The sequence below is a fragment of the Mauremys mutica genome, chromosome 5, assembly GCF_020497125.1.
Source record: "Mauremys mutica isolate MM-2020 ecotype Southern chromosome 5, ASM2049712v1, whole genome shotgun sequence".
NCBI lineage: Eukaryota > Metazoa > Chordata > Testudines > Geoemydidae > Mauremys > Mauremys mutica.
Genome location: NC_059076.1, coordinates 2530931 through 2548548, shown reverse-complemented (window position 1 = coordinate 2548548; position 17618 = coordinate 2530931). Strand labels below are relative to the sequence as shown.

At 47.0% G+C, this 17618-nt stretch overlaps 1 protein-coding gene across 1 annotated transcript; it reads right to left on the bottom strand.

The window, feature by feature from the left end:
* Nucleotides 1-230: 230 nt before the first annotated feature.
* Nucleotides 231-14975, bottom strand: LOC123371176 (scavenger receptor cysteine-rich type 1 protein M130-like). The gene is made up of 6 exons (XM_045018475.1): nt 14856-14975; nt 12842-13153; nt 5739-5867; nt 4952-5080; nt 716-784; nt 231-235 (listed from the first exon to the last, which is right to left on the bottom strand). Exons 1-6 carry the CDS (start codon nt 14914-14916, stop codon nt 231-233), a joined length of 705 nt encoding a protein of 234 aa, XP_044874410.1. The 5' UTR covers nt 14917-14975.
* Nucleotides 14976-17618: the final 2643 nt, after the last annotated feature.

Genomic DNA, 17618 nt, shown 5'->3' with positions numbered 1-17618 from the left:
CTGGCTAATAGCCATTTAGTACCCAATTTGCTATCATGAGCCAAGGACCTGCTTGTGTCTCAAGGTTTCCATTTATATCCACATGTGGACAAATGAGACTCAAATCCAGATGATGGCACTCATGGATTCTGGAAGAAGTGAAGTGTGAAATAGTGGAATTAATGACAACTTTATGCCCAATCCTTGAACAGCAACTGTTCTCAAAGCCTGGAAAGTGGCTGTTGTGGTGCCTATTCTGTAAGAGGAAGAGAAAAAGAAAATAAAAAGGCGACAAGGATGCTGTGCCAAATTTGAAGATAAAACCTCAGTTGTGCCCCCAATGTGGCTGCTGCTTTTGCTCCTTTTACAGCTAGATTTAGAATCTAGACCACTATTCCTCTGCCTGTCCCCAGAGGTCCTCCTGTGCTGGAAGGCAGGGTCACACACTGAAGGGCAGGTGTCATTAATCCTGCATTTCTCCTGCACTTACCTGAACAAATCAGACTGGCATCGTTACCATGTGGGCACTGAGACGCCTCCAACATGGTAACAGGGCTGTGACCCAAATGCGGTTCAGAACTCTTATCGTGAAGTGAGTCTGTCCACTCAGAGCCATTTCCTTCCCCAAAATATCCTTCGCCCGGAGCCAATATGGCAAATCCACAGTCAAGCTGATTGCAAAGGACGTTGGCGATGGGTAAGTCCCAACGTGAGTCACACAGGGCTCCCCAGGCACCATGCACCTGGATCTCCACTCTCCCTGAGCACTCTGTGCTGCCGATCACCAGCCGGAACCCTGTGTGCCCTGGGGAGAAGGAGAAGGGTTTAGAGAGGGACCTTTCGAGCGATTTATTATCAAGTATTATGAGGGAATTTTATTCCTTTATACCATCAAAATGTTTCTGTTTCTGTGTTTTAGAACAAATTTATACTAGCCCAGTGATCCAAGTTCCATTCGTAGGAAGGACATTTTATTAGTATATTTATTAATGTAGTACAGAATACTTTCCATAATTGTTTAATCTGACCTAGGATTTAGGGAGTTTCTTTGTAACAAAACTGTGCAGCAGTTTGTGTTCCAAGTTTACAGTTTATAAACATGGGCAATCATATGGCCTGTTTCCAGTGTCCTAAACAAACAAACACCTTTGCATTCACTATTCGACATTGGTGAGGCCTCATCTAGAGTACTGTGTCCAATTTTGAGCCCCACACTACAAGAAGGATGTGGAAAAATTTGAAAGAGTCCTGCAGAGGGCAACAAAAATGATTAGAGCACATGACTTATGCGGAGAGGCTGAGGGAACTGGGATTGTTTAGTCTGCAGAAGAGAAGAATGGAGGGGGGGATTTGATAGCTGCTTTCAACTACCTGAAAGGGGGTTCCAAAGAGGATGGATCTAGACTGTTCTCAGTGATGGCAGATGACAGAACAAGAAGCAATGGCCTCAAGTTGCAGTGGGGGAGGTTTAGGTTGGATATTAGGAAAAAACTTTTTCACTAGGAGAGTGGTGAAGCACTGGAATGGGTTCCCTAGGGAGGTGGTAGAATCTCCTTCCTTAGAGGTTTTTAAGGTCAGGCTTGACAAAGCCCTGGCTGGGATGATTTAGTTGGGGACTGGTCCTGCTTTGAGCAGGGGGTTGGACTAGATACCTCCTGAGGTCCCTTCCAACCCTGATATTCTATGATTCTATGATCTATGATTCTAGCTGAGTCCTGTCTTTTTTTCTACTTCAAGGGATACAGCACACAGTAGACTAGAATATATCACTGGCATTTTAGAGTCATCCTTTTGAAGTCTTACGTGAACATATGATGCTGACAGCATTAGCAGGACCACATGTCTGATTCACATGTGATGTTCTGGGACAGTACACAAGGTGGGATTCATTCCCTACACACTGGAATGTTTCGTTCCATACTGTCCCATTTCCTTCTCCAGACTGAGCTCCTCCCAGGATAGATATGGCTGTTCCACAGTTTAGTTCGTTGCAGATAACGCTGGCAGTATTGAGACTGAAGTGGGAATCACAGACTGTAGACCATGTTTCTTCTCCATGTCTTACTTCAACACGTCCTGAGCAGACACTGTCCCCTCCAGCAAGTCGGGGTGTAATATGACCTGGAAATATTCAGTGAGAATATTAGAACAATGTACAATATGTATTATAATGTTAATTTCAATGCCACTAGCTGTGGAGTAATATGCAATTCAGCATGAATAAAGGAATAAAATTTGGTCCTGTACAATCTAAGGATATAGCTATATCCTTAAAATGTATGCATTGAATCGATTATCATAATTAGCATAACATTAAATCACAATCTGCTACTGCCATTTAGAAAATAAATATTTTTAAAATATTGTGTAACTATTACTTATTCACTGAGTGCTCCAAAGCATGCTAGACATCATTCACTCACATAAAAATTAGTTTCTAGCCAGCATTGCTTCCAATTTAAAATATAGACAAAGACACAATGAATGGTACTGAAAAACATGAGGAGGAGAATAGGGAGAGAGAAGAAAAATCATTATTAACAGATTATTATAAGGATTTTTAAAAGTTGTTACATTCTGCTAATTCGAATTCTTGCATATGTATTCACACACTCTGTATGTAAACAAATATAAAAATGGATACATACATTATGCAGAATTTACACATACATTGCACCTGCAAGTGGTAATGCCTATAGTTAAGATTTCCTGCCACTTCCCATTGTAAAATCTGGTTTTGCATTGTTTGGGAATGTTGCCAAACTTTAACAATTTGCGCTGAAATTGTCCATGCCAAGTATATGACTTTTTTTGTTTTGTTTTTGTTTTTAAAGACAGTTGAGCTGTTTACAAGAATGAGATTAGACAACATTATGTTTTTCTCAAGTGATGAATTGCTTATAAAATTTTATTGAGAAGCTCTCGTCCTTCCTTACATTGGAGCAGGGACTTGTAATTTGGAAGGGAGGTCACTCTGGTCTCAGGGATGTGACTTTTGTTTTGTTTTGTTTTTCATTAAAACCTGCACAAATCAGGCCAAGTTAGGTGCCTTTGAATAACTGCAATTCACACATGTTCTGCGGAGACCTGTTAGAGTTCAGTTGCTAAATTCTCTGCAGATTCCATACTGAACATACGCCAGCCCCTCACAGCTCCTATATGTGACTGGACTGTGCATCCCAGGGGCTTAGTAGGATTTTCCCTTCAATTGCTGTTCCAGGCTGAGGTGGTCTGAGCACCAGAGCTGGGAGGGAGATGTCTTACTCCCAGGCAGCAAGAAGGGGAAAGCAGCTTAACTTAGAATGCAGCGGGTGAGTAATGTGGAGGTAGTCCTGAGGAGAGCGTAAGGAGAAGCAGAGGGAGAAGGAGATAGCAGCCAGAAAGGGGTGGGGGAGCAATGGGAGACAGGGACTGGTGGTAGTGGTGGGAAGTGATTTCAATGGAAGTTTGGGCCCTAGGCACTTCTGAAAATTCCAATAGGTGCCTGTCTTCTTCTTTAGGCACCCCAATGCCTTCAAAATCTAGCCCTGTGTCTAGTAGCTGTAACTCCCTGCTTATGCATAGCCAGCCTCCTCCCCATGTCTGTCCCTGCCCCCTCCCCGCTGAGCATTCCAGTCGGGACTCGGGACCTTGCGGGAAGGGGCAAATGAGAGAAGAAACGTGTGGAAGGGAGAGAGGGTCAGGGGTAACTGAGGAGACCAAGAGAAGTGGGGAGGGACAAGGGAACATTGGGGTTAGCAGAGTGAGGGGTGATGTTGCAGAGGTGGAAACAGAGGGACCTTAAAAGGGAAAGGGAATGTCAGCAGGGGGAGATGGGGACCCCAGAAGTAGAAATCCCATTGCTCTAGAGAGTGGGAAGTGGAAGAGTGAGAGGAACCAACCAGGGCACCCCCAGAACTTCCCCACGGCATGCACGGTCACTCCCTGTGGGGCCATGCCCACTGCAGTTGCTATCCCCATCACTTCACCCATTGAATGCTCAGCCCCCACCTTCTAACCTGGCCCATCCAGGTGCAGTGTCACTCCCTGTCCCTGAGAAGGGACATAGGCAGTTGGATGCTGGTCATGCCTGGGCAGCGAGGGAGGGAGTTCTAGCACAGGACCTGCCGAATAGCAATGGAGAGGAGGAGCAGTGCTGGCCAGCCCACTGCCCAGTGTGCCCACTCAGGTCTGGCGCTGCTGACCCCGCCAGGATAGAAGGCCAATGGGGACAAACCTGAGTGGGGCAGCCTGACTGCTTTTCCTGACTGCTGCCAATGTTACACACTGGCCATAGCGTGCATACAGCTGTGGGCGCCTCTTCCACCAGCTGCCTGCTCCCTCGCTGTAACTCTTCTAAGTGCCTGCATCCCTCCAGATCTGCAGGGGAGCAGAGAACAGCGACAGGCGGCATGTCTCCTGGGCAGACAGAGCAGAACCAGTGACAGCCAATGCTCAGGACAGCAAACTGTCCAACAAAGAGGCCTCAGGCACCTGCACCACAGCCCTGGATCTCCTGGTGAGCTATGATTCCCCTCTGCCACTGACTGGAATTAAGAAAATGAACTGTAAATTGCTGTAAAATGGGAGGGGTATAAAAATTGAAACACGGCTGGAATAGTGAAAATTGTTTACAAGTGACTGAGAATGTGAATTGCACAAATGTCTCCCCAGTGTCCAGTAAGGTTAATAAGAATTAGCAGGTTTCTATTTTTATTTCTCATTAGGGTCAGAGGAATGTGACACTCTAGATTAATTCCCTTTTCTCTCAGGAGGATTTTACCTTTAAGGCTGGATTTCTTACCTGAACAGGTGACTCCAGCAGGCATATGATGATCACAGCCATGCACACCCCATCCTCTGTGTCTGCACTCCAAGAGAGATGACTCAGTACCGTCACAGGCAACTTCATCCAGCCAAATTGGCCCAGAACTGGACCCAAAATAAGCTTGATCATGGACACTAACAGCAGATCCACATCCCAACTGCCTACAAACAACTTCAGCATCTTCCATTTCCCAGACACCATCACACACCATCCCCCACCGATCCTGGTGTTTAACCTCCACTTTCCCAGCACAGGGGCTGCCTCCATCCACCAGCCTCAGCTCCTCAGTAGCTCCTTCAAAAAGAGACACATTGTGGGGTTACTGGAGAGAGCATTGAGCCACAGAGCCATCATTATTATTCATTTGAGAGAAAGAGAGAGATGCAAAGTAAATTCCAGAGTTAAAGTTTCCCATGTATCCTTAATTTGTTTCCTTTGGGCATATGCATTATGATACACTCTTTAAATTACATGACTATTATTTACACAGGATCACTGCTCCTTACTTAGGCCTTGCATGATCTTGGAGAGAGGATCTCTTTGATTTTGATCTCTTTAAATAACAAATATTTGAAGAAAATGAAACTGGAGAAAGAAGGGGGCTGATTCTTTTATTGTCATGACAAATGTTTTGGTATTTTTTGTTTGAAACAATTGAATACCAACCCAGTGATCTGAGCTCCCTGCAGTAAAGACATTTTATTGTTACACCATGAGTCTAGAACAACCATCTCTGGTATTTTAGAGTCATCACTTTAATTCTTACCTGAGCACACAATGCTGACATCATTTGCATGTGAGCATGTCTCATTCAGATGTGAGACCCTGGGACAACAGAAGAGTTGTGACTCATTCCCTTCACACTGAAGGGTTTCATTCCAGATTGGCCCATCTCCTTCTTTAAAGTGAGCTCCTCTCAGGATCGATACCACTGCTCCACAGTTTAATTCACTACAGATAACACTGGCAGCTTTGAGACTGAAGTCAGCGTCACAGACTGTAACCCATGTTTCTCCATGTTCTATCTCAACACGTCCTGAGCAGATACTCTCCCCTCCAATCAGCCGGGACTTAATATGGCCTAGAGAATCAATAAAGCCAGCGAGTGAGACACTGACATTCTGCAGCATCTTATACACCTTGATCTGGAGAAATATTACTTTCAGATATTTTCACTGGAAACCATAAGACAACGCAGTGAGTATGTTTCAATGATGCAGTGTCTTATATGCTTAAAATGCAGAGTTAGACAACATAATTTAAAAAACACAGTTGTTAACACTGTTTTTAAACTAATACATTATTTTTGTTAATTACTGTTTTATTACCATCCATTCTTCACTTTGAATTCACACACAGACACTATTACACAAACATTTTTAAAGTCAGGTTATGCTTGAAACACACAGGTCAGGCTTTTCAGATATAAGTACCTAAATTTTGACTTATAAATTGATATTTAGGTACCCAAATAAATGCTCTTACGTAGGTGTCTTAATATGGATTTAGGAGACTAATTTTAGGCACCTAAGGGCATGTCTACACTATGAAATTAGGTTGATTTTATAAAGATGATATTTAGCAACTGATTTTTATAAAATCGATGGTGCATGTCCCCATTAAGCACATTATGTCGGTAGAGTGCGTCCTCAATACCTTGACTAGCATCGACTCACGGAGTGGTGCACTGTGGGTTGCTATCCCACAGTCCCTGCTGTCACTGGAATTCTGGGTTAAGCTCCCAATGCCTGATGGGGCAAAAACATTGTCGTGGTTTTGGGTACATGCCATCAGTCTCCCCTCCCTCCCTTCCTCCCTCCCTCCTTGAAAGCAACGGCAAACAATCAATTCATGCCTTTTTGCTTGGGTTATCCATGCAGACGCCATAGCATGGCAAGCATGGATCCCACTCTGCTGTACACTGCTTTGCAAGCATTGCAAACACCTCGTGCATTATCCTGCACTATGTGCAAAGCCTAGTGAGGAGCTGCAGACAGATGTGCCTGAAGGCACGGGATGTGGCAATTGGGATATCATGGTGGCATTGGGCATGTTGATACAGTGGAACACCAATTCTGGGCCTGGGAAACAAGCACAGACTGGTGGGACCACATAGTACTGTAGGTCTGGGATGATGACCAGTGGCTGCGAAACTTTCGCATGCGTAAGGGCACTTTCATGGAACTTTGTGGGTTGCTTTCCCCTGTCCTTAAGTGCAGGAATACCATGATGAGACCTGCCCTGACAGTTGAAAAGCGCATGGCGATAGCCTGTGGAACTTGCAATACCAGACAGCTATCGGTCTGTCGGGAATCAATTGGAAGTGGGCAAATCTACTGTGGGGGCTGCTGTGATCCAAGTAGCCAGGGCAATCAATACCCTTCTGCTAAGAAGAGTAGTGACTCTGGGAAACGTGCAGGTCATAGTGGATGGCTTTGTTGCAATGGGGTTCCCTATCCCTATCTTGGCACCAGACCACCTTGCCAAAGAGTACATAAACCACAAGGAGTACTTCTCAATGGTGCTGCAAACACTTGTGGATCACAAGGGCCGTCTCACCGACATCAATGTGGGATGGTCAGGAAAGGTGCATGACATGCGTATCTTTAGGAACTCTGGGCTGTTCTAGCAGTTGCAAGAAGGAACTTTCTTCCCAGACTGGACAATAACCATTGGTGACATTGAAATGCCAATAGTTATCCTTGGGGACTGTAGCAAGGCGGTGGGATACCCCATAGCCCCGCCGAGGGATGGACCTCCCCTAACACCAATGTGGGCGGAGCCACTGGGTCCTGCGCCCACCCCTCAGAGGTCACGGCGCAGACCTGGAAGTATAAAAGCTCACCGGCAGAACTCAGTTGGGAACCAGCCGCTGGAGAGACCAGACGTCTGTGACTGAGCTCCCTCTGGGGAGACAGCAGAAGGCCGCGGCTGGACTGAGGTCGCACCGGGCCGGCCGAGCCTACTCCTCGCTCGTTACCCCGAGGAGGACTGGCCGAGCCTACCCCGCTTCAGTTACCCCGAGGACTGGCCGAGCCTGCCTCTTTCCAGCTACCCCGAGGACTGGCCGAGCCTGCCTCTTGCCAGCTACCCCGAGGAGGAGCCGAGCCGGCCTCTTGCCAGCTACCCCGAGGAGCAGCTGAGGAACCAATGGTGTTCGAGACCGCCAGCGACGCTACGACGACTCAGGCACCCTACGAGGGGGAGTGTGGAAGTAGCCCGGGGGCAGCCGACCCCAGTCTGGCTGTAACACTGCCAGAGCCGATGTCAGTGTGTTGCGGCCAGGATCCCCACTGACAGCAGCGAGTTTCTGCTGCTGCTAGGGCCCTGGGCTGGGACGCAGTGGAGTGGGAGGGCCTGCGTCCCTCCTGCCACCCACTCCTTGGGTGGCAGACTCCCCCTTTTCCCTGGCCTGGAGAGGCTAGGACCTCCTGATATTGAACTGCTGACTCAGTCCCTGCTTAAAGGCCTGAGCCTTTGACTATTTGCTTGCTGCCCTGCCCTGACCTAGGGCCTGGGCTGCTATTGAATTGCTGACTCAGCCCCTGCTTAAGGGCCTGAGTCCGTGACTGTTTGGTTGCGGCCCCGCCCTGACTTAGGGCCTGGGCTGCTCTAGAACTCTTGGTTCAGCCCCGGCTGAAAGGGCCTGAGCCCCTAACCATGTGTTTGCGGTCCCCCACTAGCGCAGAGCCCAGACTGACGGCGAGCTAGAAGAGGTGGTGGGATACCCCACAGCCCCGCTGAGGGACGGGCCTCGGCCGGCCACCTTTACAGGGACCCAGCCTACCCCTTAATGCCATGGCTCATGAAGCCGTACACAGGCCGCCTGGACAGTGGTCAGGAGCTGTTCAACTACAGGCTGAGCCAGTGCAGAATGGTGGTAGAATGTGCATTTGGCCTTCTAAAGGGCACAGTTTACTGAGTAGGTTAGACCTCAGTGAAAGCAATATTCCCATTGTATATTGCTGCTTGCGGTGTGCTCCATAATATCTGTGAAAGTAAGGGGGAGATGTTCTGGCAGACTAAGGGGTCGAGACAGATCACCTCGTGGCCAATTTTGAGCAGCCAGATACCAAGGCAATTAGAAGAGCACATTGAGGCATGCAGCACATCAGGGGGCTTTGAAAAACAGGTTTTTTTCAGGCAATTGTGTGATATGTGTGTTTGTCATTGATGCAAAGCCACCCCCGTCGGTGAATGTACTTCCCTGTAACCCAATCCCTGCTCCAACCACAGCTCATAATAAAGTTCATAAAAAACCCTGAGATCACAGGCGCTGCTGACTAGTAAAGGAAGCCTGGGTGTACAAAGGGTCTGATAACACGGGGAGGAAGGAGGCAAGGACAAGGTCACATAGCTTATTGTAGCCACATAAATAAATTAAAGCTGTTTGAATGACGGCCTTCTGCTGCTTGAACCATCCCCTGGAGTTGAGTGGCAGGGTGCCCAGAGACTTCCCGTTCCCATGTTCTTGGACGTCTAGGTGAGGAGGATACAGGATTTGGCGAGGAGGGCAGGTGGTTCATCAGTGACTGCAGCAGGGCTCTGTAGTCCAGCTGCCTTTCCTGCATCTTCACCAGCCGCCTCATCATGTCTGTTTGCTCCCCCATAAGCCTCAACATCTCATCCTGTGTGTTACGATCATGCTCACTGCGTGCTTTCCTGGCCTCTGACACCATACACCTGCATGCAGTCAGCTGTGCCCTATCAGTGTGGGAGGACTGCATGAGCTCTGCAAACATGGCATCGCGAGTGCGCTTTTTCACCTTCTAATCTGCGATAACCCCAGGGATGGAGTTGATGCTGGGAGCATAGACACATTTTCAGCTGCGGGGGGGAAAGAGCAAGGGTAGACTTTACAGAAGATACATTGTACAGCCCAGTATATCTGGGATCATAATGTGTTGGGGGTCAGCACACAGAGGGGATTACTCTTCTCTTATTAAACTTCCACTATTTCAACCAGGTGACATGAGCGATATCAGTCTCCTGAGGTTAAGACAGCAAGATAATGAGTGCATGCTGCAGGAATGTGCCAAAACCCAGGACCCTTTGCTGCTATGCTTTGTGCTGCATTGATTCCAGACTACTGGCTTGGCGTGGTAAAGTGTCCTGCAGTGGAGGATAGAATAAGGCAGCCTTCTCCAGAAACCTTCTGCAAAGGCTTTCAGAGTATCTCCAGGAGACCTTCATGGAGATGTTCCTGGAGGATTCCCACTCCATTCGCAGACACTTAATCAGACTTTTCTATTAGCTGTACTAGCCGTGAATGCATGTGAATTGTTCACGGCAGATCAAACATTAAACATAATTGCATTTAACTCTTGCAGTGTCATTACAAATGTGCACTCACCAGAGGTGCCTCTCCACCATCAGGCTCCAGGAACAATAGGGGGTTGGTCTAGATGACCTCCTGAGGTCCCTTCCAACCCTGATAGTCTATGATTCTATGATTCAACCTCGGCCTTAAAAACCTCCCCCGATCACCACGAGTTTTCAAAGATAATGGCCAATGGTTCTGTAATCACATCAGCCAACTACCTCAGCATCCTCGGATGCATTAGATCTGGACCCATGGACTTGTACATGTCCAGCTTTTCTAAATAGTTCTTAACCTGTTCTTTAACCACTGAGGGCTGCTCACCTCCTCCCCATAGTGTGCTGCCCAGTGCAGCAGTCTGGGAGCTGACCTCATCTGTTAAGACTGAGGCAAAAAAAGCATTGAGTATTTCAGCTTTTTCCAAATCATCTGTCACTAGGTCGCCTCCCCCATTCAGTAAGGGTCCCACACTTTCCCTGACCACCTTCTTGTTGCTAACAAACCTGTAGAAACCCTTCTTGTTACCCTTCACATCCCTTGCTAGCTGCAACTCCAGTAGTGCCTTGGCCTTCCTGATTACACCCCATGTATGCCCGAACAATGTTTTTATACTCCTCCCTAGTCACCTGTCCAAATTTCCACTTCTTGTAAGCTTCCAGACCAGACTTAGGCACCTAACTCCCTTTGAGGGACAGGGGTTAGGACACACGTCTCTCCTTAGCATCTAGTCTTGGCTAGCGTAGGCAGCTTCTCACTCAACATGCTGGCTTTTGTGAATCCCACTCTGAGGCATCTGACTTTCCCCATGCATTGTACAGGGAGCCTGGGTGCCTAAAAATCAGACTTTTTTGAATTCCACTGGGTGATGAGGTGTAACACTTAAATCTCCTTAGTGAGGCTAACCCTCAGGCTCCTTTTAGGGCCATTTACACCCTATTTTTGAAAATGCCAAACATATCCAAAAGGCGGCTGATCTCTAGCTGCCGAAGCTTCTAATTTCAGCTGTACAAACTACTGAAAATTCTTACCATGTTGCATTAAAACAAACCAAAATGAGAAGTGGAGATGAGAGAGATTTAAAAACAAATGTACAGCTTGGAGAGGGTGAAGAGGCAGAGAAAGAAACCAATCTCCTGGTTAAAGAGAAGGGAGGAAAAAGACAGAAATATGGAAATTTTCCAGTTAAAAAAAGAATTTCAAACTTACATAGAGAGACTCAAGCACTAGTTTCACATAAATGCTAGTTAAGATAGTGGAGAGAAAGAACCGTTTTTGTAACACTAATGGGAAAGGTAATATTTACAATACTTAACAAAACAACAACACTTGTTTCCCACAGGAATCAGGTGAGATGCAATAGAAGGACTTAACAGAGGTGATTATAAAATAATAATAAATTTCACTCTTCATACAAAAGGTTTCATCCTGGAAGTAGCAGAGGATACAACTTGAGGGCTGGATTCTCCTCCAATTGAAGGCAATGAGAATTTTGCTATTGACTTTAATGGGACAAGGATTGAGCTCTTGCGTGTTTAAGCTTAAAGAAAAATGCTCTACCTTTTGTGAGACACCTCTGCCATTCCCAAACACCTTCCCATTTGTCATGGGAAGGAAGGAAAACATAATCCACTGTCCAAGAAGACTCAAGATGACATAAGCAAATATGGTGACCAGATGAGAGGGAGAAAATATTGGGACACCTGGGGAGGGAGGCCTGCCGGCGGAGCAAAAAAAAGCCGAGTGCTGCCGGCGGAAAAACATAGCGGGAAAATTGCCTCCCGACCAAAGATCAGTCGGGATGCGGGTCAAAGATCTAAATATCGGGACGGTTCTGATTTTATCGGGACGTCTGGTCACCCTATAAGTGAATCAGATAGCTGTGTGTGCCATTGCTTTGGAAACAATGCCCTGAGTGAAGCTGTTTCTCCAGCAGGTAGCGGTAAGAGGAGCTGTGCTGTCCATCCCTGAAACACCCACATAACAGTTCAGAGAAGAATGCGCTGACAATCAAATCACCAATACTGAGAGGAATTAACACCATTTGGCTAGGGAGGAGTCTACCTCGGAATCTCTGCCTTTTTACAAAGGGCTCTTTCATGCCAAGACTGGAATTTGCATAATTCAGTACCTTTACAAATCACAGCAGTCACACCATTAGCCGGTGATATAAATAACAACAGTTACAGGAGTTAATCCAGATTGTATTCATTTCTCCCTCGGCCATAGAAATGTGATACACACATGAGCGGTGGGTGAATGGCTGGCTTGGGGAGGCAAGCCCCAGCCCCGCCCCTTCTGCCCAAGTCCACACCCCTTCCACACCCACCAGAGCCCAGCCCCATTGTGGCCACTGCCCTGTGCCCCCAACCCCCCTCCCCATTATGGCCCCTGGCCCCTGCCCATGGCTAGCACCTCCCCTTCCCCCAGCAGCATCAGACAACTGTATGGCCCCAGCTCCCTGTCAGCCCCCAGAGCAGCCGGGCAGCCACACCGTGGCTCCAGCCTTTCCGGCTGGTCAGACAGTCACATGGCTCTGACCCCAGGAGCAACCTGGTATCCACACTGCTGCCCCAGCCTTCCTGGCCGTCCAGAGCATGGTCGGGGTCACCCCTGTTATTTTGGGAAGGCATTGTACAGGGAGCCTGGGAAGGCAATGCCTTTCCTTGCCTATGTTACCCGCCACCCATGGATACACATCATTTTGCCTTGGGGGAGTCGGATGGCTGATTTCTTACCGGAACAGAGCACTCCAGCAGGATAAGGGCAAGATTTCAATTCCCATCCTCCATGTTTGCAGTCCCAGAGAGCTGACTCGTTACCATGACAAATAACTTCTGTGAGCCATGTCAGTCCAGAATGTTCTCCAAAAATTAAAGCTTCAGACGTGGCAACAGCAGATCCACATCCCAGCTGTTTACAAATGACTGAATGATACTGCCGCTCTGTTTCATCATCATCACACACCATTCCCCACTGATCCTGGTGCTTAACCTCCACTCTCCCAGCACAGGGGCTGCCTCCATCCACCAGTCTCAGTACATCAGCACCTTCAGACAGACACAGAACAGGGTTACAAGCGAGAACATCCTTATTGTTGTCAATTATCCCATCTGGCTCTGTCAATATCATGAATCAAATCCCAGAGTGGGCTTCATCTCCCCTCTCCCAGTCATGTCCCTCACAATAATCAGACAATGGAAGGCAGGGGTCAGCAGCATGGTAAAAATTGGGGTCCGTGGTAATTTAAAAAAATATTGAAAGACTGAATGACAACCTCCCCCACAATGTCTGTCACTTAGTACGGTAATTTTGTCAAGTGTTTGTCACACAACATAGTGGTGGCAACCCCTGGTGGAAGGTATTGCCTTCACAAATCCCACTCATCTTCTCCTGTACCATCAGACTGGGCTGTTGCATATGAGCATAGTCTCCGCTGAAAGATAGACAGCAATGTTCCTGGCAGCCCTCAAGAGACCCTCCACTAGATCCAATTCCTCCAGACACCAAGTACCTTCCTTTCCCTCCAAATCACTGGAAAACATTCTCATTGGGAACCAGCAAACCCCCCTTTTACCTGAGCACCTGCGGTTACCCACTGCATCAGCCACACCCACCAGCTGTTGAATCCCTTGCTTCTCACAGAACTCCCCAACAAGGGGGCATTTCAGAAAAAATAAGGGGTGCAGGAGTTATGTCAGCTTTAGACCTTTATATGGGATAGTCTATCCTGCAAAGGCTGGGTGCTGCTGGAAGACATACTGGGACATATATGAAAAGTTGAGGGGGGCAACTGCTCCACTTGCAAATGGTGCCCCTACTCCTCAGCCTGCCCGTTTCCCTCCCCACCCTCCCCTAATCAGTGCCGTGCATCACCTCTCTTCCTCTTCCCCCCTCACCCATCCCTCCTGTACCCAGTCAGTGGACCCCAGCTCCTCCCGCATGCCCACTGCTGCCCCTTTCCCTTGCCCAGAGAGTAGGGTGACTAGATTTTCAAAGTGAAAAGACAGACATTTGACTCAGGCTAGGAGGCTGGAAAGTTTCCCACAGGATGATTTAGTGTGGGTCAGAGAGGGGCAAACAGGAAGAATTTGGGAGTTGGGGAGAGGGTTGGAGTGAGAAAAACCAGCCAAAGGCCTCCCTCGTTTAAGGCCAAACTCTCTTCCCCCAGTCTCCTCCTTTTCAGTCGCTCGGGAAGTGCAGAGTGGCCAGAGTCTGGTGCTAACTGCCCTGCTCAGAATTCTCCCAGAGAGGAAGAGCTCTCAGCTGCTGTAAAGCCAGTGTACCTGGTTCCTTCACCAACTCTTGGTGCAGGGAGCACATAGGGGATGGAAGGGGACCTGCACTGCCATTTCCCAGATGGTCTAAGTCCCTAGACCTTCCTCATTCTTCTGTCTTGTATTGAGGAGAGAATCTGGTCCTAATGCTTTTTACTTGAGTGGTAATTAGTTCTGGAGTCATTGGCTCTGCTAATAAACAGTTCCAGGCTCACAGTGCCCCAGGGGCAAGATATTTTGAACAATATGCATAATCTGTGAGTGAGAACTAATTATTGAAGTATATAAACTTTCTCCCTGGTACTCATCTACAGGAGACAGACACATTCTTTCTATGAGAAGACAGTTTTTACTTTTTACATCATTGGTGACTGAAAGCAAAAAAAAAAATCACTAAAACCTATTGGACCCCAAATTACAATCCTTTAGGGTCAGTTTGTCTCAGTTCTACGTGTGAATTAAAGCAGGTACTTACCTATGGTGGAGTGAAAAGAAAGGAGAAGCCAAAGCAACTGAATAGAGAGAAGTTCCTTCATTGTCACTCTGACCTGTCTTTCTCCGACACTGCACTGGTTGCATCTAAACACCCTACCAAGGCTTATCTGTGTTTGAGATGTGACCACAAAGAAGTGAAAGGGAAATATATAGATTCAGCTGCTGGCGTCAAGTGCAGGAAAAAACAAACCAGAACTTCTGGAAACTCACACCCACAGTGTGGGGGTCATCTGCAGCTAGACACACATCACAGAACTAGAATTTTTTTTGGCAGTTAGGATCAGCTATATCAGAAAAGAGGAATTTCTTTTGTTCCTCTTGTTAGAGCTTCATACATGGACCATAAAGACCAGTAATGAAAACACAGTTTCTTAAGATTTCCTGTATGGCATGTGGCAAATTGCCAGCACTATTATGATGGGTCTCGTGCTTTCTCTTGTTTGGGGGGGGGGGTGGTTTCAGGGAACCATTTCTTGCCCCTGAAATGGAATATTAATTGCCCCACTAATGTCTTTGAGGAGGGGAGTGGAGAGGGAAGGACCTGGGCCCGCCCTCTACTCCAGGTCCCAGCCCAGGGGCCCTGAGGATAGTGGTGAACCACTTGAACTGGTGGTTCCTTCCCCTGGGCTACTTCCCTCTTCTGCCCTTCAGCTTGGGGGGGGGGGGGGGGGCGTCCTGCCTTCCCTCTGCACAAGCCAGGTGCCCCTTACCTAGGGTCTTGGACTTCTTAGCCCACTGCAGCACTCCTCCAAACTTTCCTCTGCTTCTCTTCAAACTGTTCTCTGCTCCAACTCCCACACTGTCTGATTGAAGCAGCGGGTTTTATCATGTGACTGACTGCAGGTGCTCTAATTGGCTCCAGGTGCTCTAATTGGCTTCAGGTGCTCTAATTAATCTATAGCAAACTTTCTTCCCCTTACAGGGAATAAGGCTCCCTTGTAACACTCTCCTGCTGTCCTCTGGCCATGCTGTATCACAGGCACATGTCTATCAATTATAGCAGGTGCCCTCAGAGGTAGAAGAAATTTTTCAATTACCCTTTCTAAGCTGTGAACATTACTGATGGTGAGGACTCTGCTTTGGCTGTTATAATAAAAAATGATACAGTTGATTTGTCTTGGTGCATTTTTTCCATTCTTTTTACATGGTTAAAAAACACTGTAGACAAATGCTACCCATGCATAACTGATATTGTAGCAACTGTCCCATTTGATATTTTTTCAATAGAACATTTCAATTTTTCATTTAGCAATTAAATGTATTTCATATTATTTTTTAAAGTCTAAATTGGAGCAAAATGTTTTGATTTTATCAGAATGAAACATTTTGCTTGACCCAAAATTATTTCCCCCCCAGAATTTTGTTTTGTGGGAAAGGTTGAATTCTTTGGGTTTTAATCCCTTTTGTTCAAAATTGCAGGATGTCTTGCAAAATGGAACAATCCAACTTTCATTCCTAAGTCATTTGCTGTCTATACTGTGTAACATTGTATCCAGTGTTTCTGTCCTCCCAGCCCTTATCTTCAAAACATGCCATCTTGCGGGATGCCAGTTGGCAGGTGCTGAAACCTAATCTGGCTGCCCATGTCATGCTGCAGCTGCCCGGCATTAATTAGCATTTATTTATTTATTTCCTAGAGACTTCCTTTAGTGTTAGCAGCAGCAGCCCAGTGTCCATCTGATTTTTATAGCTAAAAGGCAAAAGTGAATGTATTAGAACTACAAACTTAAATTCATTCACATCATTACATCTAAATCAGAATATAAAACTTAAAAAATAGATCTCTTTGAGGGTGCAATGCTCTTTCTCTGTCCTTAACACCCGTTAGCATAACTATAAGTATGGTGGGTTTGGGCATCTGTTTCGTTGCAACTGAGCCTTGGAAAAAGACCATGTGTATGTCCTCAAGTGACAAATGTGGAGAGAAATGGGGGAGTGAGCTCCTGAGACCAGCAGGCTGCTCTTTTAGCCTTCTCGTTCCCTCCCTGCATGACTGAATGTGCTGCATTTTCTGCAGAAAGCTACCTGCCTGGCAGCAACCAGTTGCTGTGTGTGAGCAGAGTCAGGATGAGCTCTGGTGGTAAATTATGGCGAGTGTGGAAAAGAATTTTAGGGGCTTATCATGTTTGCATAGGCACACCCACCCCGCCTAGCATAGCCCACGACAGCCTAAAATGGTCACTTTGACAGCTGTGAGATCCCCAATTTCTTTGTTATTGGGGCAGGAGGAATAAAGTGTTGTCACCCTGATTATGTGAATGTGGAACTATGAAACTGCTTTATGACAGAGAGTCTCACCATCAACTAAGTAGCACTCGCTAGACAAGGGACATGGGTGCCAAAGCCCAGTGAACTGGGAGAGGTTGGGGACAGGTGTGTACATCTGATAGGATGGGTTCTCTTTGAGGGCCTGGCATATCAATTGCATCTCCTTCTCTCTCTCAACTGTTAAATAGCAGAGCTAATTTTAATTCTATTAGGAGTTTAGCTAGAGGCTGCTGAACTGAATTCACTTTGGACCAATGGTGCACCAGCAGTGGGGCTCCCCTACTGCAATCTGAGGACACTAAGAGCTGAAATCACTAAAAGAGCTAAAATTACTGAGCTAAGGTCACTGAGTGCTGTGTTAATCAGTGGGGGAGCCTGAAGCTATATTGCTAAGCGGCTGGCAGAGCAGTTTGCTGGATGGTTGGAGTGGCCCATGGAACAGTGAGTGGAGCAGAGTGGAGCAGTTGCGGGGACT

Excerpts from the sequence above, each read along its gene's own strand:
- LOC123371176 (XM_045018475.1), bottom strand. The coding sequence starts at position 14,916 with ATGAAGGAACTTCTCTCTATTCAGTTGCTTTGGCTTCTCCTTTCTTTT. Across the intron at positions 13,154-14,855 it reads TTCTTTTCACTCCACCATAG|GTGCTGATGTACTGAGACTG; the intron begins GTAAGTACCTGC and ends GTCTGTCTGAAG. Across the intron at positions 5,868-12,841 it reads TGCTGGAGTGCTCTGTTCCG|GCCATATTAAGTCCCGGCTG; the intron begins GTAAGAAATCAG and ends TTGATTCTCTAG.